The sequence below is a fragment of the Cynocephalus volans genome, chromosome X, assembly GCF_027409185.1.
Source record: "Cynocephalus volans isolate mCynVol1 chromosome X, mCynVol1.pri, whole genome shotgun sequence".
Lineage (NCBI taxonomy): Eukaryota > Metazoa > Chordata > Mammalia > Dermoptera > Cynocephalidae > Cynocephalus > Cynocephalus volans.
The window spans coordinates 30,488,697-30,512,127 of record NC_084478.1 but is presented as its reverse complement, the minus strand read 5'-3'; the positions used below and the strand labels follow the sequence as shown (position 1 = coordinate 30,512,127).

Here is a 23,431-nt window from a genome sequence, read left to right as displayed (position 1 = left end):
TGAAAGGAATTAAAGAGGACACAAAATTTAGAAAGACATACCATGCTCTTAGATGGGAAGAATTAACACCATGAAAATGTCCATTCTATCCTAAGCAATCTACAGATTCAAAGCTATCCCCATCAAAATACCAGTGACGTTCTTCACGGACATAGAAACAGCGATCCTAACATTCATAGGGAACAACAAAAGACCTCAAATAGCCAAAGCAAACGAGAGAGAGAGAGAGAGAGAGAGAGAGAGAGAGAGAGAGAGAGAGAGAGAGAGAGAGAGAGAGAGAGAGAGAGAGAGAGAGAGAAGAAAATAAAGCCAGAGACATAACACTACCTAACTTCAAATTATATTACAAAGTTATTGTAATTGAAATATCATGGTACTGGCATAAAAACAGACACTCAGATCAATGGAACAGAATGGAAAACCCAGGAATCAACCCAGATTCTTATTGCCAATTGATTTTGACAAAGGCAACAAGAACATACACTGGGGAAAAGACTGCTTCTTCAATAAATGGTGCTGGGAAAACTGGACATCCACATGCATTTCACCTGCAGAAATCAACTCAAAATGGATTAAAGACTTAATTAAAAGATCCCAAACCATAAAATTACTAAAGGAAAATATAGGGGAAACACTCCAGGAAGTAGGACTAGGCAAAGACTTTATGAATAACACCCCCAAAGCACAAACAACAAAAGAAAAAGTAGGGCCGGACTGTGGCTCACTCGGGAGAGCGTGGTGCTGATAACACCAAGGCCACGGGTCTGGATCCCATATAGGGATGGCCAGTTGCTCACTGGCTGAGCGTGGTGCTGACAACACCAAGTCAAGGGTTAAGATCCCCTTACTGGTCATCTTTTAAAACAAACAAACAAACAACAACAACAACAACAACAAAAACAAAAGAAAAAGTTAACAGATGGGATTATATCAAACTAAAAAGCTTGCGCACAGCAAAGGAAACAATCAACAGAGCAGAAAGACAACCTATAGAATGAGAGAAAATATTTGCAAACTATACCTCTGACAAGGTATTAATATCTGGAATATATAAAGAACTCAAACAACTATGCAATAAAAAACCAAACAGTCACATTTAAAAAATGGCCAAAAGAGATGAACAGACATTTTTCAAAGGAAGATATACAAATGGCCAAAACATACATGGAAAAATGTTCAGCATCACTAATCATTAGAGAAATACAAATTAAAACCCCACTGAGATATCATCGCACCCTAATTAGACTGGCCATTATTCAAAAGACCAAGAATAACAAATTCTGGCAAAAATGTGGGGAAAGGGGAACTCTTCCACACCGATGGTGGGACTGTAAATTAGCACAGCCATTGTGGAAAACAGTATAGAGGTTCCTCAAACAACTACAGATGGAACTACCATATGATCCAGCAATCCTACTACTGTGCATATATCCAAAGGAATGGAAGTCATCATGCTAAAAGGACACCTGCATTCCCAATTTCATCTCAGCTCTATTTACAATAACCAAAATATGGAACCAACTTAAATGTCCATCAACAGACGACTGGATAAGGAAAATGTTGTATATATACACAATGGAATACTACCCAGCCATAAAAAAGAATGGAATTCTGCCATTTGTAGTGAGATGGATGAGTCTGGAGAAAATTATGTTAAGTGAAATAAGCCAGACTAGAAAAGAGAAATAACACATATTCTCACTCATAACTGGGAAGATGGAAGGAAGGAAAGAAGGAAGGAAGGGAGGGAGGGAGGGAAAGAGGGAGGAAAGAAGGAAGAAGGGACCACAACAATATGTTGAACTTTTAGAAGGTGAGAACAAACCTAAGGATACTAGAGATGGGGGGGAGCTTGGGGAGTGATAAGTCAGATAACGGGCATAAAGAAAAATTATGATTTGTAATAATGAATAAGCTAATAATAAAATTTCAAATTTAAAAAAGTACAAAAAATGGGTATTATAAAAAATGTAAATTAGGCCTAAATAAAATTCTTTTAAAAAAAGATATAAATTATAAGTATTTCTAGGAGGAAATAATTAGAAAAAATTACTTAAAGATAATTGTTTGCTGCACTGAAGCATAAAAATTGGCATTTTAAATTAAGAATTCAAAAACACTTTTGCCATTATTAGAAAAGAGTTTGGGTTCCTAGGTTTGAAGAGGTCACAGTCTGTTTATAAAGTTTAAAAACTTCATTCAAAAGTAATAAAATGGGACCAACTGAGCTAACCAGCTAGCCCTTTGGATTCTTAAAGAGCTGTCACCATATGCACAAGTGAAGAGGAACAGAGCCACGATTTAAACAGCCCAGCCAAGTGTGTGCAGAGTAGGGAGACGTCCAGCAGGGGAGGTGGAAGCTCTGCAGATACCACATGCCCTATGGTGCTGGCATGCAACCCAGCAGGTACGCCTTACTGCTGCCACCCGACTCCATCCCCAGCCCAGCCGAGTGCATGCTGACCAGAGAGGCAGCTCCCCGGAGAGGCCCAAGACCCAAGACAACCACACACATAGAAGGCACTAGTGGCCAACTGAGCAGACACTGTGGTAGTCATACCAAATTGGCAGCCTGAGCAGCATCCTTGCTAGACAATAGTGTTAAACCAGTGGACTGTGAATCCCCCTGCCACAATGACTAAACATCATAGGAAAGATAATAGAAATATGAAAAATCAAGAAAGTACACTAAGAAAGGGTAATAACTCTCAAGTTCTAGATCTCATAGAACAAGAAGCCCTTGAAATGTCTAACAAGGGATTTCGAGTGATAATTCTACGGAAACTGAATGCGATACAAGAAAACTCAGCTAGACAGCATGATGAAACGAGGAAAAGTATACAGGATCTGAAAGAAGAAATGTACAAGGAAATCAATGCCCTGAAAAAGAATGTAGCAGAGCTTCCCAAGGTGAATAGTTCATTCATTGAAATAAAAAAACACAGCAGAGAGTTTAACTAGCAGGCTTGCAAATGTAGAAGAGAGAAATTCTGACCTTGAAGATGGGCTGTTTGAAATGACACAGGCAAACAAAAAAAAAAAAAATGAATTAAAAACATTGAAGAAAATCTAAGAGAGACATCAGAAAACCTTAATTGCTCAAATATCCAAGTCATGGGTATTCCAGAAGGGGAGGAAAAAGGAGATTGCATTGACAACATATTCACGAATATAGTGGCAGAAAACTTCCCTGTTATTGGAAAAGACACAGATCTTCAGATTCAGGGAGCTCAAAGATCCCAAACGTCTTCAACCAAAAAAGGTCTCCTCCAAGACATGTTATAGTCTAATTGGCAAAACTCAAAGACAAAGAGATAATCTTAAAAGCTGCAAGACAAAAGCGTCAAATCACCTATAAGGGAGCCTCAATTAGACTAACACCAGACTTTTCATCACAAACCCTAAAAGCCAGAAAGGAATGGGATGATATATCCAAAATACTAAAAGACAGAGATTTTCAGCCAAGAATACTATACCCCACAAAGCTCTCCTTCAGAAATGAAGGGCAAATAGTATACTTCTCAGACAAACAAAAACTGTGGGAGTTCACTACCACATGACCACCCTTACAAGAAATTCTCAAGGGAGTACTGGGTTTGGTACCTGAAAAACAACTACCACTGCCATAAAAACCCAAGAAAAATCAAAACCCACTAGTATAATAAAAATGGCATTCATGAAGAGAAAACAAAGAAACAACAAAAAAAGGCTATCTACAACCCAAGGAACCAACAAATACAGAAAACAAACAGTAAATCAGAAAGAAAGGAACAAAAGACACTTAAGACATCCAAACAAAAATCAATAAAATGCTAGGATTAAATCAATACTTTTCAATAAGAACTCTTATTGTAAAAGGCTTAAATTCCCCAATCAAAAGACACAGACTGGCTGACTGGATTAAAAAGGAGGACCCAACTATATGCTGCCTTCAAGAGATCCACCTCACCTATAAAGACACACATAGACTAAGAGTGAAAGGATGGAAAAAGATTTACAACGCAAACAGAAATGAAAAACGAGCTGGAGTAGCTATTTTTATATCTGAAAAATAGACTTTAAACTAAAAACCATATAAAGAGATAATGAGGTCCACTACATAATGATAAAAGGATTGATCCATCAAGAAGATATAACAATCATAAATATATATGCACCCAATGTCAGAGCAGCCAGATTTATAAAGCAAACTCTATTAGACCTAAAGAAGGAAACAGACACTAATACCATTATAGCAGGGGACCTGAACACCCCAATGTCAATATTGGGCAGATCATCTAGGCAAAGAATAAGCAGAGAAACACAAGATCTAAACAACATTCTAGACCAATTAGACTTGGCACATATCTACAGAACATTCAATCCAACAACTTCAGAATATTCATTCTTCTCATCAGCACATGGATCATTCTCCAGGATAGACCTCATGTTAGGTCACAGATCAAGTCTCAACAAATTCAAAAAATTGGAATTATCCATGTATTTTTTCAGACCACAATGGATTAAAATTAGAAATCAATAACAAATGAAATTCTGGAAACTATACAAACACATGGAAATTAAACAGCATTCTACTTAATGACATATGGGTCCAAGAAGAAATCAAGCAGGAAATCAAAAAATTTATTGAAACTAATGAAAATAATGATACATCATACCAAAACCTGTGGGATATTGCAAAAGCAGTACTAAGGGGGAAATTTATTGCATTAAATGCTTACTTCAGAAGAATGAAAGATGGCAAGTGAACAATCTAATACTTCACCTTAAAGAACTAGAAAAACAAGAACAATCCAAATCCAAAGTAAGCAGATGGAAGAAAATCATCAATATCAGAGCAGAACTTAATGAAATTGAAATCAAAAAAGTAGTACAGAAGATAAGTGAATCAAAAAGTTTGTTTTTTGAAAAGATAAATAAAATTGACAAACCATTAGCATGGCTATCTAAAAAAAGAAGAGAGAAGATCCAAATAACAAAAATTAGCAATGAAAAAGGTGATATTACAACTGATACATCTAAAATACAGGGAATCATTCGAGACTACTTTAAACAACTACATGAATATAAATATGAATATCTGGAGTAAACGGATAAATTTCTGGACTCACACAAGCTACCAAAACTGAGCCAAGAAGGTAGAGAAAATCTGAACATACCAATAACAATAAAAGAGATTGAACTTGTTATTAGAAGGCTCCCAACAAAGAAAAGCCCGGGACCAGATGGATTCACAGCAGAATTTTACCAAATACTCAAAGAGGAATTTACACCAATTTTCTACAACTATTCCAAAAGATTGAAACAGAGGCAATTCTCTCAAACTCATTCCATGAAGCAAACATCACCCTGAGAGCAAAACCAGGTAAAGTTCCAACTAAAAAAGAAAACTACAGGCTGATATCCTTGATGAATATAGAAGCAAAAATCCTCAATAAAATACTAGCTAACGGACTACAGCAACGCATATGCAAAATTATACACCATGATCAAGTGGGATTCATCCCAGGGATGCAAGGTTGGTTCATATACGCAAATCAATAAATGTAATACACCATATCAATAAAATCAAACAGAAGGACCATATGATCATCTCTATAGATGCTGAAAAAGCATTTGATAAAATTCAACATTCATTCATGACTAAGACCCTCTATGAGTTAGGTATTGATGGAAAGGATCTCAACATAATTAAAGCCATATATGATAAACCCACTGCCAATATCATCCTGAATGAGGAAAAGCTGAAAGCTTTTCCTTTAAGAACAGAAACTAGACAAGGATGCCCACTCTCACCACTCCTATTCAACACAGTGTTGGAAGTACTAGCCAGAGCAATCAGCGAAGAGAAGGAAATAAAGGGCATCCAGGTTCGAGAAGATGAAGTCAAACTGTCCGTCTTTGCAGATGAATTGAGTTAACCAAGGATGTGAAAAATCTCTATAATAAGAACTACAAACCACTGCTTAGAGAAATTAAAGAGGATACAGGAAGATGGCAGGATATCCCATGCTCTTGGATTGGAAGATTCAACATTGTGAAAATGTCCATACAACCCAAAATGATATACAAATTCAATGCAAGCCCCATCAGAATTCCAAAGACATTTTTCTCAGAAATGGAAAAAAAACTATCCAGATATTTATATGGAATAACAAAAGACCATGCATAGCCAAAGCAATACTGAGCAAAAAATTAAATAAATCAATAAATAAAGCTGGATGGATAATACTACCTGACTTTACACTATACTACAAAGCTACAATAATCCAAACAGCATGGTACTGGCATAAAAACAGACATAATGATCAATGGAATAGAATAGAGAATCCAGAAATCAACCCACACACCTCCAGCCATCTAATCTTTGACAAAAGCACCAAGCCTATATACTGGGGAAGAGACTACCTCTTCAGCAAATGGTGCTAGGATAACTGGATATCAATATGGAGGACAATGAAACTAGATACATACCTCACAATATATGAAAATCAACTCAAAATGGATTGAAGAATTAAATATACACCTTGAACCAATAAAACTACTTAAAGAAAACATAGGAGAAACACTTCAGGAAGTAGGACTGGGCACAGACTTCATGAATATGATCCCAAAAGCATGGGCAACCAAAGGAAAAATAAACAAATGGGATTATATCAAACTAAAGAGCTTCTGCTCAGCAAAAGAAACAACTAACAGAGTTAAAACACAACCAACAGAGTGGGAGAAAATATTTGCAAAATATACATCTGACAAAGGATTAATATCCAGAATGTATAAGGAACTCAAACAACTTTACAAGAAAAAAACAAGCAACCCAATTAAAAAATGGGCAAAAGAGTTAAATAGTCTTTTCTCTAAGGAAGATATATGAATTGCCAACAGACACATGAAAAAATGCTCAACATCACTGAGCATCCGGGAAATGCAAATCAAAGCCACACTGAGATACCATCTCACCCCAGTTAGGATGGCTAATATCCAAAAGACTGAGAATGATAAATGTTGGCAAGGTTGTGGAGAAAAAGGAACTCTCATACATTGCTGGTGGGACTGCAAAATGGTGCAGCCTCTATGGAAAATGGTATGGAGGTTCCTCAAACAATTGCAGATAGATCTCCCATATGACCCAGCTATCCAACTGCTGGGAATATACCCTGAGGAATGGAAATCATCAAGTCGAAGGTATACCTGTTCCCCAATGTTCATCGCAGCACTCTTTACAATAGCTAACAGTTGGAACCAGCCCAAATGTCCACCATCAGATGAGTGGATATGGAAAATGTGGTATATCTACACAATGGAATACTACTCCGCTATAAAAAAGAATGAAATATTGCCATTTGCAATGACATGCATGGACCTAGAGAGAATTATATTAAGTGAAACATGTGAGGCACAGAAAGAGTAATATCACATGTTCTCGCTTATTTGTGGGAGCTAAAAATAAATAAATAAATACACAAAAACCTGGGGGGGGGGAGGGAAGAAGACATAAAAATTACAATTCCTTGAAGTTGATACGACAAGCAAACAGAAAGGACATTGTTGGGAGGGAGAGAGGAGAGGGGGGAGGGTGGGCAGTTTCGGTAATTGGCCACAATATTCAAGCACACTGTATATAAATTAATAAGAAAAAAAAAATAAAAAGAAGAAAAAAGTGATAAAATGAAGTACAGAATGATTTTTTTCCGCTAAGTACTTAAAAGAAGAATCTATTCAAATAGTAAATGCTGTAGGAAACTGAATTCTAAGGCATCTTCCACTTTACTGACCACTCCTATTTGAAGTAGGACAAGCCTCTCACTCAAGATTAAATTTCAAGAATAATGGTAAAAAATATTAAATACGTACCAATGAGAACAGTCATTTTACTTTGTTGTGATTAAGAATCCCTCTAAAGTTTTCATCTTAAAGGCAAATGATATACAAAACCATACTAACAACCATTCTCAGGGAGCAGATCTTAATCTTTGGTATGATAATTTTGGCTATACACATAATACGTAAAGGTAAAAGGCTGACGGGCAGGGTTCCAATCTTTGTGGGTCACAAAGATGATCACTTAATGATCATCTATGAGATTAAAGAAACAAAAAAACAAACTGCAATCTCTAGAATAATTGAATATAGTCAGCTTGAAAGTAAAACAAAATAAAGAAAGGAACTTTGTTCTTAAGTCTAAAGAAACCCTAAACTAGAGCTCAGGCTATTTACAAAAAGAACACAGTGACTCTAAGTAAAGGAAATTAAATTCATAGAAAGAAATCTTTTTGATGCCAGAAAGGGGTGAAAGAAAAGATAAAATCCTCGGTTCATTGATAAATGGCTGTTACAGGAATGATTCTATTTAGATCTTAAAACTTAAGCAACTTTCCTTCTTAAATCATTATACGGATGATACAATGATTATATTTTTCTCTAGGGCAAAGGTTTATGACCCTATAAGAAATAATTTTTTGTACAGTCTTCTCAAACAAAAGCATTACATTTATGTAACATTTATTAATGGTTCAGAAATCCTAAACAAATTAGATGCTAATAAGGAAAGCTAAGAAGTCAATAGGGAAAATCTGGAATGCCTTACTATTTCTCAGGTTGGCATTGCTGAAGCTATGAATAGTGGCAGTGCTAACATCATTGCTCCTCCCTGGAAAAAGTGGTGCCAAGTGAGCAGCAATAAGCACATAAGAGGAAATAAAACCAAACAGCAACGAGCCATATTATCTAGTGGTGTTTGATGTAGTTTTCTTGGTCTCTGCAATTTTTTTCCTGGTATAGATATAATTTTTGTCCTACAGTTTCCTGTCATGGTAGAAGAAATTAGTTTAACCATTTTCTTATATAAGACAAAAAATTTCAAACAATCTATTTTTTTTTCAAAGAAAACTTTTCCCTAGTAACTTAAACTCTTATGCCTTAAATATGTAAAAGGTTTTCGATGATATCAAGAGATCTTACTGATCCCTTCAAAACAGAATGGTCTTAAAAGGTATTTTATAAACAATTAGAATTAGGTATTAATGCTAAAAACAAGAGAAAATAAACTTTCAGAATAAAAACCAAAATAAATTTTTTCTATTTAATAATAATTTGAACATTTTTACTGATACTACTGTACAAAATGATATATGGTGATCTGTAAACTTCCAAGTAGAGATTGATTTGGCAAAGACATAGAAAGCTGCAACAAAGATGAGGTGTCAAAAACAGCAGGATGTAGGTTAAAAATAGACAAGTAAAGCATGCATTGAAAATAAACAGTAAAGCTACAAACTATGGTTCACCTCTGAGGCTTTTCCTCTGGGAAAGTCTACTGTTTCATTCAAGTCAATATTTAAAATGGGAGGTAAAAAAGGAATTTTGTTAGCCTTAGATTGTATCTTAAGAAATTGCTATGGATTGAATGCACTCCTCCAAACTCACTGAAGCTTAAATTGTGTTCCACAAAGTTCCAGGTATTGGAAACTTGGCCCCCACTGTGACAATGTTGAGAGAGTGGGAAATCCTATTGTGATAATCAAAAGGTGGGGCCTTGAAGAGGTGATTAGATTGTAGGGCCATGCCATAATGAATGGATTAACAATGGTGGTCAGGGGCTTGGCTCTAGGGGCTTTAAAAGGAGAACATGTGAGTCCCTCTCTCTCTCTGCTTCTGCCATCTTACAATGTGATACCCAGTGTTGCTGAAGCCACCACCAAGGAAGACCCTCACTAGATGTGTGCCCTGGACTTTGGACTTCCTATCCTCCGAAACTGTAAGCAATAAATTTTGTTTTCTTTATATATCACCCAGTTTCAGGTATTTATGTTATAAGCAACGGAGACGGACTAATACAGAAATATAAGAAGCTGGTCGTTGAAAATAAATCTTTGAAAATAAATGTAAGCCCCATTGGAATTGGGACTTTCGGGAAGTGTAAACATTTTTCCTAGCATCCTAACTCTTATGCTTAAATATTTAAAAGTTTTTCAATGGTATCAAAAGATATCTCACTGATCCCTTCAAAATAGAATGGTCTTGAAAGATATTTATAAAGTTAAAATTAGGTATTCATGCTAAAAATGAGAGAAAAGAATAAACATTTACTATAAATAGTGAAATAAACATTTTCTACAAATAAAATTCTATATAGCAATTTGAAGTATCAAGGCCAAAAACAGAAGTGGTAGTTTTATTTAGTTTTTGAAGAGAAATACCAGTGTAAATAATTGTTTACATGCTGTATTCCTAAGAATTGCATCCTCAAAATCCTTAGGAATTAGTAAGCATTAAAAAGGATATATAGCACGACAAAGGAACATGAGGGAGAAAAAACAAGGGCTTTGGTGTCAGACAAAAATAGATTCAAAGGATAAATTTCATACTAGATGAATGACTTTTGGCAAGTTACTTAATGTCTCATATGTAAAATGGTAATAATGATACCTGTTTGTGAGAATTTAGTGAATTGATATACATACAACATCTAGTTCAGTATCTAGAATGAAATTAAAGATTTTCACCTACTCTCATTTCCTTTCTCCCCCTTCAAAATGACATAAAATAAAAATTGTAAGAAACCCAAATCATATTGTGGTGCAAGCAAATTCTCTCCAAAATGTAATAAAAACCTCCTTAATGCCAAAAAATTTATTGCTGTTTAAAAATGAAACCAGTTGTTTAGCATCAAAATAACCATACTTAACTAACAAATATTTTATTCTTCAACTAAAGAATTATACTGTATTATATACCAAAGAAATAAACTAAGGTTAAAGATCAAATGCTTGGCAATATTCGATTGCAACAGCCATTTAAAACCCCCCAAATTAAAGCAAATCTACATTGACAAAAATATTAAGAAGTTTTGGTCAACATCATTTCAATGGAACTTTTATAATTAAGTATTTAAGTTCTTAGTTCTTCAAAAGCATACAAAAGTTTAAAAAGAGAAAACACATTCTTACCTTATATAAAGAAAGCATAAAGACAGAACAATTAGTTTTGTTCTAGAACTTAAGATGAAGTTAACTAAAATTATTTAGAGAAGAGGTCGGAACTTAAATTATGATTCTGAAAGTCACTAACAAATTTTGTCAGCATTTATCTTTTGATACTATATAGAAGGAAATAATTTGGAAATATTCCACATAAGACTTTGGTGAACAAGGTTAATGAATTATAGAATATTAGTGCTTAGAAAAGAACTTCAAATTCTACAAGTTTTACATTCTTATTATAAAAATAAAATAAAAACAAAAGTTAAGGTTCAAGTTGCCGAGGGCTAGAGGCAGAGCTGAGACTCTTTCTCAGCTGTCTGCTTTTGTATACTACATCACAATTTTTGGCAAGGATTCACAATAATGTTCATGGAGAACACTGTTCTTTTGGCTTTCCTAGCATTTGATTAATGTGTTCTGTTTCCTGTGTAAAGTTTGTAGGACACACTGAAACAAGAGGGCATGTGGGGTGATAGCTTGCACTACTGCTGCTACCTAGAAAACATTTTTTTCTTTGAAAGAAATAAAAATATAACTTAAATATAATATCAATACATATCCACTAGCACTCTAATAAAAGTCTGGACTGCTTTTCAGGAAAACAAACAGCCTAAATATTTCACCTGGCACAGTTATAGATAAAATCCTATTACATTTAAATTGATCTCAGGACCTTCTGAAATTTATATGAACCAAGGAGCAGTTAAGGTATTCATACAACCCATGGCAGAGGAAGTAGCAAAATCAAGCTCCCAAATATACTAGTAGCACTCATTTGCCTTTCCTCTTTTCCATTATCACCAAGATTAAAAATCTTTGAAAATGGGAATTTAATATAAAAAACTATCATAAACTACAAACCATTTCACAGAAAATTTTTTTCAAACAGGAGTTCTCACTTACCTTTACAACTAATTCCCGAATCTACCACACACTTTCACTCCTTACCCTACCTATTCTCTCAGCAGTATTTTTTTTTGGTCAGCAGCATTTGATCTACCAACCATTTCCTTTTTTCCTTAAGCCTCTTTACTCCTTTGCTTCCATGATACTGCTCTCAACTAATTTCGTCCTATCTGTCCGGTTATGCCTTCTTATTTTTTTCCATTATCTAAACTACTACTAACCATCCTTCAATTGTTGGTAGTCCGCAGAGCTCATTCCTTATCCCACTTCTCTCCAATCCCTCAAAAATATGTGCTGAGCAGCCACTACTGGTTAAGAACTCTTCTAGATAATTGAGATAGCAGTGAACAAAGGTGAAAAATCCCTGATCTCTTGAAGTGTACATCATATATGGTGGAGCAGTCAGATGAAAACAATAAGCATAATACATAAGTATATTATATAGAGTGTTAGAAGGGTCTAAGTAAGAAGAATCCATTCTAAAACTCCCCACAGCCCTCCTATTTTGATAAGGGTACCACCATCCACTGGGTCAGCCAAGTCATATACCTCTTATTCATCCTAGATGTCTCCCTTTCCCTTACTCTAGATTTTACCTGTCACTGAGTCTTATTTATCTGCACAAGTAATTCTAACATTCTGCTGTCCTCACTGCCGCTTCTCTAGTTAAAAATTTCAACAAATAGCAGTGAAGAGGATAAGCTCTGCAGTCAGACCATCAGGACTGAATCCTGGTTCCACCACTTACTTGCCATGTGGTTTTGAACTTAATCTCCCTAAATCCTTGTTTTCCTGTCTGTAAAATGAGGACAAACTTTCTAGAGTTGTCTTGACTAAATGAGTGTATCTGGAGGTATTAGTGCCCAGCAGATATTATCATCATCAATGATAGTATCAGAATCACCATGATTAATTCCTTAAAGAACCTCCCACCTGGTTCCCCTTCTAGCCTTACTCTTCTCTAATCTCTCCCAACACAATAGCCCAAGTAATCTTTAAAATTTACAGATCTGAATACAGTGACCCTAAGCAGCTCCCCATTGCCTTCAAATAGTTTTTCTTTTTTTTCTATTTTTCTCCTACTGCTTTTCTTTTTTTAAATTTAAGCTGTTAAAGCATCATCATTAAGGCAAGCCAGCCTGGAGCTGAACTTTCTGTGAAAGATCTTCAAAATATAAACTTCAGTTTCTTTTGTCAAATTACAAAAGTCTCAACAGCAGATTTCAAAGTTATAACAAAGTTGTCTTTTTGTTTCCTTTTAAGTACTTATTTTATTTTTATGGTCAAAATGTTAATTAAATAGCCTTTGATTTCATTGATCACCGTGGTATGATATGACAAAAGATAAGCATTGTGAGAACCTTTGCAGTAGCAGAAGCCAAACAGATGATTTAAATTATTTCCTTTAGGCTTTTTGTCACATTTTCTCTTCCTATGAAACAAACACAACACACCATTGATTGACTTCCTGGATTGCTATATGTGTGTGTTTTGTTTGTTTTTGTATGTGTGTATGCACACATGTGTGTTTGTAGGTGTACTGGCATTTACCAAGAGCATCTTAATAAATGATACAAGTAATGCCATAATAAAAAATAATACAATAAAATCTCAGGGACTACTATAGTGTTAGAAGCCATTTATGTGATTTTATAAATACCTACATCTGTCATCAAGAAAAACATTCTCTAATCTAACAATTTATCCATCTATCTATCTATTTAACAAACACTAGTGTAAAAGAAATGCATTAAATACAAACACCAAAGCTGTATGCTTAGCTGGCAGAGGAAATACCATGATCACAAATATCAAGGCTGAGAAAATTTACAATTATAGGGCAGATAATAGTAAAAGAAGTTATAACTAAAATCAGGTATGTTTTCTTTAAGGTTTCTGACTACTAAGAAGCCTCTCAAAACAAGTCTATTACATTACTTAAGTACTAAGCCATATTTTACTTACTGACCACCAATAACAACTTTTAGAATGCATATATTTAAAATGTACTTAATTTAAACAATTGATAAATGTGGTTTAGACAATTATAAGAACTAAATTTCAATGATGTAATAATATAAAGAAAAAATGCTGTCCAATAAGTAATTATAAAAAAGCTACTAATACACAGCTTAGTGTTCAGATTTGGATTTAGTATCACCACTTTATGTTATGTGTTTATATAAATTTAGACAATATAAAATTAAACAAAATTATCTTAACTGAAAAATACAAATACTTTACTTTTAATATAAGGCCCTATGCTTTTAAAAGGCTAAATTTATATGTGTGTGTGTGTGTGTGTGTGTGTGTGTGTGTGTGTGTGTGTGTATACATGTGTCTATCCTACTGACATTTATTCAACAAATAGTTCTGGTAAAACTGTATATTATCAGAATTTCTGATGAGAAAAAAGAATATTTTAAAATTTGATTATTTAACCATTATAACATAGTACATGCCCCTTACAAAAAATTTCAAAACTGAAAGTAGAGTTTAAGTCTTTTTAAATAAACAGTTGTGATGTTTTACCATTATAATGCTTAACAATATATACAATTTTAATCTAACATTTTTCATTTCATATTATCAAAACTTTTATGCGATTTTATGTGTTCCAAGACAAATGAAAATGAAGTAAACCAAAAAAGTCTAAAAGTGTGCTTACGTTATCCAAAATTGTGCAATGCAAATAATAATAGAGAACAAATGAAGCAATGGTAAGGAGACATGCAATGCATGCTATGTCTAATTACCCATTTAAAACAGTATATAGAATCCCAGCGGTCACTTCCTTAAATATGACCAATTAATAAAAAAATAAAGAAAATCAGGAGACAAAGCAGTACTATAAATTTTGTTATAACAGCGAAATAATGACTTTGTTTATAAAGCAGCAAAAGTATTTTGCAGTTGTCAGAGACTAATTATTGATTGGCTACTTAGTCAAATATCAAATTTTACAAAAGATTAATATCTATTTGACAATATGGTAGTGAACCATAATTAGATATATATGACTTTGTACTTCTCTACCTGTCCAATCCTTTTGCAAGAAAACAAGAAATAATGTAATATTCAAACTGGTGTCTGAGGAACGATTACTTATGAAATAAGTAGAATATTTTACCTGTCCAACCAGGCAAGCAGACTCTTGGCTGCTCCGATCAGATCAACAACCGAGGTCAGAAAGTCGTTTGGCAATTTTCGGCTGGTCCTCCCATCATAATGGCCACTCCTTCTCCTTCCTGTTATAAAATTCTGTAGATTTTTGGCAGATGCATTCAACTTGTGAGAAAGGGTTTTTAGATTTTCTGTTTCCAAGCCATAATTCTGAAATATAAAAAAGAGAGAGAACAAATATACTTAAAGGCAATATTTTCTTCATTCATTAAAATATTTACTGAGTACTTTACTATGTACAGGCAATAGGACTAGTGTTAGAGTTAGAAATGAATAAGATAGGATTCCTGGCCTAGTGGAACCCACAGTCAAGTGAGGATGTGGGGCAATGTCAGATAAAGAAATAGCAATAAAATGTGTTAAGTAATAATATGGATGGAAAGATGAGGGCATTATATCTTGGAACTATGCCACCCAAGAGAGCAAGATTGTAAGGATTCATAAGTGTATTTTTTAAGCCAAAACCTAAGTTCATTTACTTATGAAATTAATTATTATAACAGTTATTTATGAGCATCTATTCAATTAACATATGCATGGTCACAAATATAGGTACTAGGAAAAATTCTGCTTCCCCAAAGTTAAAAAAATAAGCATAACTTAACAGGAAAATGAAAAAGCAAGAAATAAATCATATGTAAATATATCCTTTTTTCCATGTCCTCTCCATAATGACTCACAAGAAGTTTCTTTTAGTAATGTGATATCAGAAAAAACTCTGCTTCCTCAAGGGAAGTAATAAACTCCCTTCTTTTTATAATACGAATGATAAAACTAAACTTATTTTTATTTTTATCATGGCACCATTAGCTCACAGTCAAATATGAAGCACACCGAAAGCAATCATAGTGACTCTAGATAAGTATATGTATTTTCTTCTTTTCCGTGTCACTTTTCAGTTTCTAGTAATATTTATTAATTTACCCCAAATATTTTGTCTATACATTATTGCAGAAAGGGGTTATATGGATAGAAATAAATATAATAAGCCTTTTCACCATCTTCACATAGGATCCCCTCAAATAAAATTTAGGAAAGTTTTCACAAGTTGCAATTAAAATTCAAAGCAGCGAACTGTGAGGTGTAAAACACCCCTGAGTAAGACTTGTTAACTTGATCAAAGGATGACCTTGATCAAACCACTGGATCTGAGAAGCTAAGTTTGACTTACCCACCTTTCACGGTTGAAGAAACTGAAGCACAAGGATTTTGTTTTGTTTTGTTTTGTTTTGTTTTAATGGTTTGCTTAAAAAGCTAAGGACTTAGACTAGACAGAGTTCAGAATGGTACTGCAAGTCACCACAGCACCTGTAAGGAGATGTGTCTATTACATTCTTCAGCATCAATATTCTACTACTGTGTAAGAAAGGTGGTGGCAACAATTGAGGAAAAGTGGAAGACAAAGAGTGGAAAAAGGAAGCAAATGGTACAACAAATTTAGCTGTATTATTAAGCCAACAACCACTGGGTACCTACTTTTTATGAAATTTACGTTTATTTTTTCCTTTAGTAATTTAAGCAAAGAGAGAACTCCATAAAGAAAGAAGGAAGGAGAGAGTAAGGTCTGATTCATAGACATTAAATACCAAGTTATGTTATGTATGTTACCACTAAGGATTTAATAGGGATAAAAATCGGATTGATCTTTGCTGAGAATTTACATTTTATTAAAGAACACCCTTTTTGGTGTCACAGATTTTCTTTTTTAAAGAACACAGTATATTAAATATTCACTGATTAATTTGAATTGTAATATTCTCCCTAGTTAAAAGATTTGGCTTGTGTAAATGAAACAACATTGTATTCAAATTCTATTGCATCTGAGCATGGATTATCTGTGAAACATTTGGGAGATTTTATCCAGCTTGTCACTATATTAAGAAGGAAATCCTTTTATAAATTTCTAAAAGATACTCTCTAATGACTAGGTAAGAACAATGTATATCAAGTAATTGTAAATGATACTACTGAAGTACTTAAAGCTTTTTCAGAAGTTTTTCCCTGTGTTAAAGCAATTTCCCTAAAGTACAAACTGTTTGCATTTTTCATTTTTGTGCATTAATGATTTTAATGAGGAAAAAATAAAATTGTTTACAAACAAATTATAATAATTACTTAGAGAAGCTCAAATTATAATTGTTTATTAGAGAGGAAATTTAATCAACCTGGTAAATAATCTTTCACTCTGTAGCCATTAACATCCATAAAAGATTAATTTAATTGATTTCACTCTATATAACACAGGCATCTCAAATAATTTATTAGAAAAGGTAAAAATAATTAAAAAATAATCTTATAAAGAAAAATCTGAAGGCAAAGTAAAAATAGTTTAAAGCCTTTAAAATTTAAGATACTAAAATTATTATTTTTAATATAACTCAAGAATTAGGAAATAGAGAAAGCTTCTGGAAAAAACCTGGAAGGATACCCTGAGAAGATTTCCTAATTTGGAAACCTCCTAAAGAAATATCCTATGTGGAATACAGGTGAAAAATGGGGAGGGCAGAGGAATGCAGTGGCAAAAAGAAACAAAAGATATGTAGCAGAGGATGAAGAGGAAAATTCTTAAAACTTGTCCTAGTTAACAAACATCACTAGTTACACCAAAAATCCAAAAGCATTTTAAAAAAAAATCTAGAAGAGTATAAAAATAGGTTAGAAACTCATCTGTATGTAATAGCGTGTGCTACTATTTTAACAAAAGAGATGGATTAATTTATCTCTCAAGTTAGTTTTTATCATCATAATTCTCAACTCTAAGTAACTCAAAATCAATTACTGCCAACACAGATAACTTCTTATTTCTTTTACGAAAGTGGATGGACTGTTGTGACTTGCTAAGTCATCAGTAAATCATATTCCCTTGCCTACCATTTAAAGAATCAGACAAGTATCTTCTCCCCCCCCCCCCGGTTTTTTTTAACAACCACAATTACTTGAAGTTGATACGACAAGCAAACAGAAAAGACATTGTTGGGGGGGAGGGGGGGAGGGGGAAACAATAATCAATCACAATGTATATCGACAAAATAAAATTTAAAAAAAAAAGAAGTAAGATCTGTGATAGAACAATAAAATTCAGACTGGAAAAAAAATAAATAAATAAATTCACACACACACACACACACACACACACACAAAAAAAAAAAAAAAAAAAAAAAAACGGGGGGGGAGAAGACATAACAACTACAATTCCTTGAAGTTGATATGACAAGCAAACAGAAAGGACATTGTTGGGTGGGAGGGAGGAGAGGGAGGAGGGAGGGAGGTTTCGGTAATGGGCCACAATAATCAACCACATTGTATATCGACAAAATAAAATTTTAAAAATAATAAAAATAAAAAAATAAAAGTAAAAACAAAAGGATTAACTTGAAGACAATGCAGACAAAAATATAGCATAGCTGAAAAGAAAATGAATTTGGCACTTTTTTGTGTGTCTTCCTTACACTAGGAACAGAAACTTCAGAGTCAAAGGCTGTGTAGGCAAGAGAAAAAAACTACAGTTCTCTGGAGAAAGGCAGAGAGTTTCATTCAGTAAGATAACATTAATTTAATATTCTCTATGTGCTAAGCAGTGGGCAGAAAGCTGAAGGAAAAAAATTATTAATTGGACAAAGGTGTATTCCTTGGAGTTCAACATAAATTGGAAGACCAAAGAATCTAAGCAAAGAATTATAATGTGATACAAGGTGTAAGTTGCCTGTCTTCTCATCACATCACATTCTGACCCAGCCAAATCAAAATTCTCATTTTTCTCTGAGTGTTCCACATTCTTTCATAATTTTGAATTTACACATGATATTACCTCTGCCTAGATAACTTTTTCCCAACTTTTTTGTCTGGCAAATATATACTCCTCCTACAAGACCCAATACAAATATCACCTACACTTCCTGAATCCCTCAACAGTATTCAGTATTTCCTTCTGCACTCCCCTGGGATTTTCTTTAAATCTATGTTGTCTTATAACAAATGTTGTCTTCCTTAATGGACTGCATACATCTCAGAAGTACAGACCATGTCTTTTTCATCTTTGCACTCCCAGTGGTAGCATTGTTTGAGCATAAATTTGTTGAAAGAAGAAATAAACACAGTAGATGTAAGGAAAAAAGTAGAAAGGCCAGTATAGATCAGAAAGACAGGACAGCTTCCCATTCTCTACAGTACAACTTCTGGTCTAGTCAACTCAGCTTGCTATGAGGCATCTCACCTCCTGATTTTACAATGACATGTAGAAGCAAATCAGAACTCACTGCTTGGAAATTTGCTTTACATTCATTAGAAAACATCTATTGCATAAACTGGAAGATATCTGTACTTCTGACTTGCTGATGTACAGCCATTAGGAAAGGGTAAAAAGGAAGTTTAATATCTGACATCTTTGGGGAATGTGACCAACTGCTGACTAAACACAGAAAAAAAAGGAATTAATTATTGTGCTTTATTTTTTTTTCTGTGTTAACTTCCAGAAGAGCTCAACCACATAATGGCGGATTCAAATGATGCAAAACTAGTGCTTAAACCCAGAAATATAGAGAGATTATAGTTCAGCATATGAAGGGGTTTACCACAGCTCCATGGCTCAAACTTAGAAATGGTCTAGACATATATCTCTGATACCATGCTTTTAAGTAGATTTATGGTGGTAGAGCATTGTTCATGGGCCAAACTCCAAAGCCTACAGGTCTAGACTATTTGTGTGCAAGACTGTCAATTACCAATCTTCTTTCCTTCCTCAAGCTGGCCATGTGAGAGCCTAGCATATGAGGAACCCTACTTATAAGACGTACACACTGGACTTCAAGATCTGACATACCCAACTATTACCATTACAGAAGATGTGGCAAATGGAAACTGCTAGATTATGTGTTTATCTCCAGGCTACTTGTATTGCACCTTCATGGCCACTCTGACTCGAATTTGAAGATGACTATGCTAAAAACACTGTGGGCCCTAACCTTACTCTGAGTTCTATCTTTTACTTCAGGCATGATTTTTGTGACCTGATTCAGGTAGAGTGCAAGTGCTTATTCTGGTCTAAATTTGTTTATCTCAAGAATAGGGAAATATAAATATCCCAAAACTATCATGTGAAAAATGTGACAAGTCTCCTTCATCGCCACTTTCAAAACATCTTTATCGAGCATCCACTATTGCTAGGCAATCTGAAACCAATCTAGTTTCAGATCTGGCAATCTGAAACCAATCTAGTTTCAGATTTCACTCATCACTGGAAACTGTTTTCAGTCAGGTCTTCTTGTTTATCCTACTGATTTTTACTGAATTTTGATGACATTATTGATGTTCCTTAATAAAAGTAACACTCCCCTTTGCCATTGTGACAACTCTTTATTAGTTGTCTCCATGGTTTTCTGACCACTCTATAAACCTTCTCTGCAGCCTCCTCCTCTTCCTTCCCAATCTGTGTCAAGCTGCATCCTTAGTTTTTATATTCTACAAGCCCTTCATGGGTGAACTCCTCTTTCTTGAATTCAATTTCTATATCCTTGAGATTCCCAAGTCTATATCTTCACTCACTTCTCAGCTTCAAATTAATATGTTCAATTGTCTGATGAGTATCTCTTTCTTGATAACCCAGAGACACCTCAAATGCAAGAAATACAAAACTCAATTTATATGTCCACCTAAATCTACTCTTGTTGCTATTGCCTATCTTTATCATTGCAAAATCATCTACTATATCTCTGTAGCTAGAAAAGATGGATTCTTTTTCAACTCCTTCCCTTTATATCACCCTTCATATTCACCAGATCCTCTCTATTCCTGTTGTACATCCTTAGGTCAGGTCTTACTCATTGCTTATGTAGACTATTTCAAATATTGCTCTCCCTGTCTTCAGTTTATGTCCACTCTATTCCATCCTTTTCACTACCATCAGTTACTATTTTGAAACAACTATTTGATCATCATTGGTTTTCCAATGCCCACAGTAGGAAGTACAAATATCTTATCATGATGTTAAGGCACATTACAGTCTAACCCCATTCTATCTTTTAAAGCCCAATTTCCTGCCACTGTTTCCCATTTATTTTTGTCATCCCAAATAGTTTAAAATTTTAAAAACAGACTATGCGTGCTCTTTATTCTGTGTGCCTGTGTTGTTTTATCTACCTGGAATTCCCTTCCCTCTCTTCTTCCACCTATCAAACACATGCTCATCCCCCACTAGGCTGCTTAAGTATCTCCTCTTTTGCAATATGAGCCCATTTATCTTAGTCAAAGGTAGTTATTTTCTCTTCTGTGCTCCCATAATACTTAGCTCATACTTTTATTTTTAGTAATTAAACTACAATAAATTACATCACAATAAATTGTGATTATTTGGATGGCACTCTCTCCCATTAGGCTTTTTAAGAGGGCAGTAATGAGGTCTTATTCAAATCTGACAACACGGTGCTGAGTGTATTAATCAACTCTTGAATTGAACTGTATTTAATTATCTACTCATTTCTTATTAATCATCATCATCTCAATAATAATTACTATTTATGAATACATACTGTGTTGCAGGCACTGAATCAGGCACTATACAAACTCTATCTCATTTACTTTTCACACCACCACCAAAAGGTAATTGTTTTTATTTCCATTTAAAAAAAAAATAATGAAAGCCATAGTGAAATTATTTGCCCACAAATGTGAGTAATTGACTGAGCCAAGGTTCAAACACAGGTTACATTACCATATTCTTTCTCTTTGTAGATCTACCCTCTTTCACAAATAAAGTGAAAAATTCAAAAGAAATCAGGTCAGTGTCATCTTACCTAACGTGGAAAAAAATCTGTCTCTCCAAGAATACCTAATCTACTATCAGAATCTTGCAGGAGGATTATTTTGACATTGATTTTTATTATCTATCTATGCATTACTCTTTAACATAAAAAGTAACCATGTAATGTACAATATTTAATTTTCACTGGATATATACATAAAGAACACCCAAATAATTTGATTGTTTTAAGGATGATGTTTCTTTTTTCTTTTCTTTTTAAATTTTACTTCTCAAAATACATTGTACTTGATTTTCATGCCCCTTTACCCATTCCTCTCCACCCCCCTGCCATCTCCCCACACATCTTATCTGTTCACTTGACTTAATTAGTTCAAGGAATTTTTGTGGTTATTTTGTCTACTTCCCCCACCCACCCTTTATTTGTTTTTGTGTTTATTTATTTATTTATTTTTAGCTCCCACAAATAAGTGAGAACATGTGGTATTTCTCTTTCTCTGCCTGACTTGTTTGACTTAGTATAATTTTCTCTAAGTCCATCCATGTTGTTGTGAATGGTAATATTTCGTTCTTTTTTATAGCAGAGTAGTATTCCATTCTGTAGATGTACCACAGTTTCCTTATCCACTCATCAGATGATGGACATTTGGGCTGATTCCAGCTCTTGGCTATTGTAAATAGAGCTGCAATAAACACTGCAGTACAGCTATCCCTTCAGCATGATGATTTCCATTCCACTGGGTATATTCCCAACAGTGGAATCACTGGATCATATGATATATCTATCTGTAATTGTTTTAGGAACCTCCATACCATACCATACCTCTGAAGTAAGCGTTTAATGTGATAAATTTCCGCCTTAAAACTGCTCTTGCAGTATCCCACAGGTTTTGGTATGATGTGTCATTATTTTCACTAGTTTCAAGAAATTTTCTGATTTTTTCTTTAATTTATTCTTAGACCCACATGTCATTAAATAGAACGCAGTTTAATTTCCATGTTTTTGTATAGTTTTCAGAGTTTTATTATTGATTTCTAATTTTAATCCATTGTTATTAGAAAAAATACATGGAATTACTCCAATTTTTTTGAATTTGTTAAGACTTGCTTTGTGACCTAACATGTGGTCTATCCTGGAGAATGTTCCATGTGCTGATGAGAAGAATGAATATTCTGACGTTGTTGGATGGAATGTTCTATAGATATCTGCCAAATCCAATTGTTCTAAAGTATCATTTAGAGCTTGGGTGTTCAGGTCCCCTGCTATTATGGTGTTAGTGTCTGTCTCTTTCTTTATATCTAATAGTGTTTGCTTTGTAAATGTGGCTGCTCCAACATTAGGTGTGTATATATTTATGATTGTTATGTCTTCTTGATTGATAGATCACTTTATCATTATATAGTGGCCTTCTTTATCTCTTTATGGTTTTTGCTTTAAAGTCTATTTTATCTGATATAATAATAGCTACTCCAGCTCGTTTTTCATCTCTATTTGCATGATATATCTTTTTCCATCCTTTCACTCTTAGTCTATGTGTGTCGTTACAGGTCTAGTAAGTCTCCTGAAGACAGCATATTGTTGGGTCCATCTTTTTAATCCAGTCTG

General features: G+C 34.1%; 1 protein-coding gene across 2 annotated transcripts in view; it reads right to left on the bottom strand.

Moving 5' to 3' along the window:
* CNKSR2 (connector enhancer of kinase suppressor of Ras 2) overlaps positions 1–23,431 on the bottom strand; it is a 314,535-nt gene that overhangs the window by 233,297 nt on the left and 57,807 nt on the right. For both annotated transcript variants that reach the window (XM_063084016.1, XM_063084017.1), the window contains exon 3: positions 15,019–15,221. In XM_063084016.1, the coding sequence (XP_062940086.1) occupies positions 15,019–15,221 (203 nt within the window). The remainder of the gene's footprint in view (positions 1–15,018; positions 15,222–23,431) is intronic.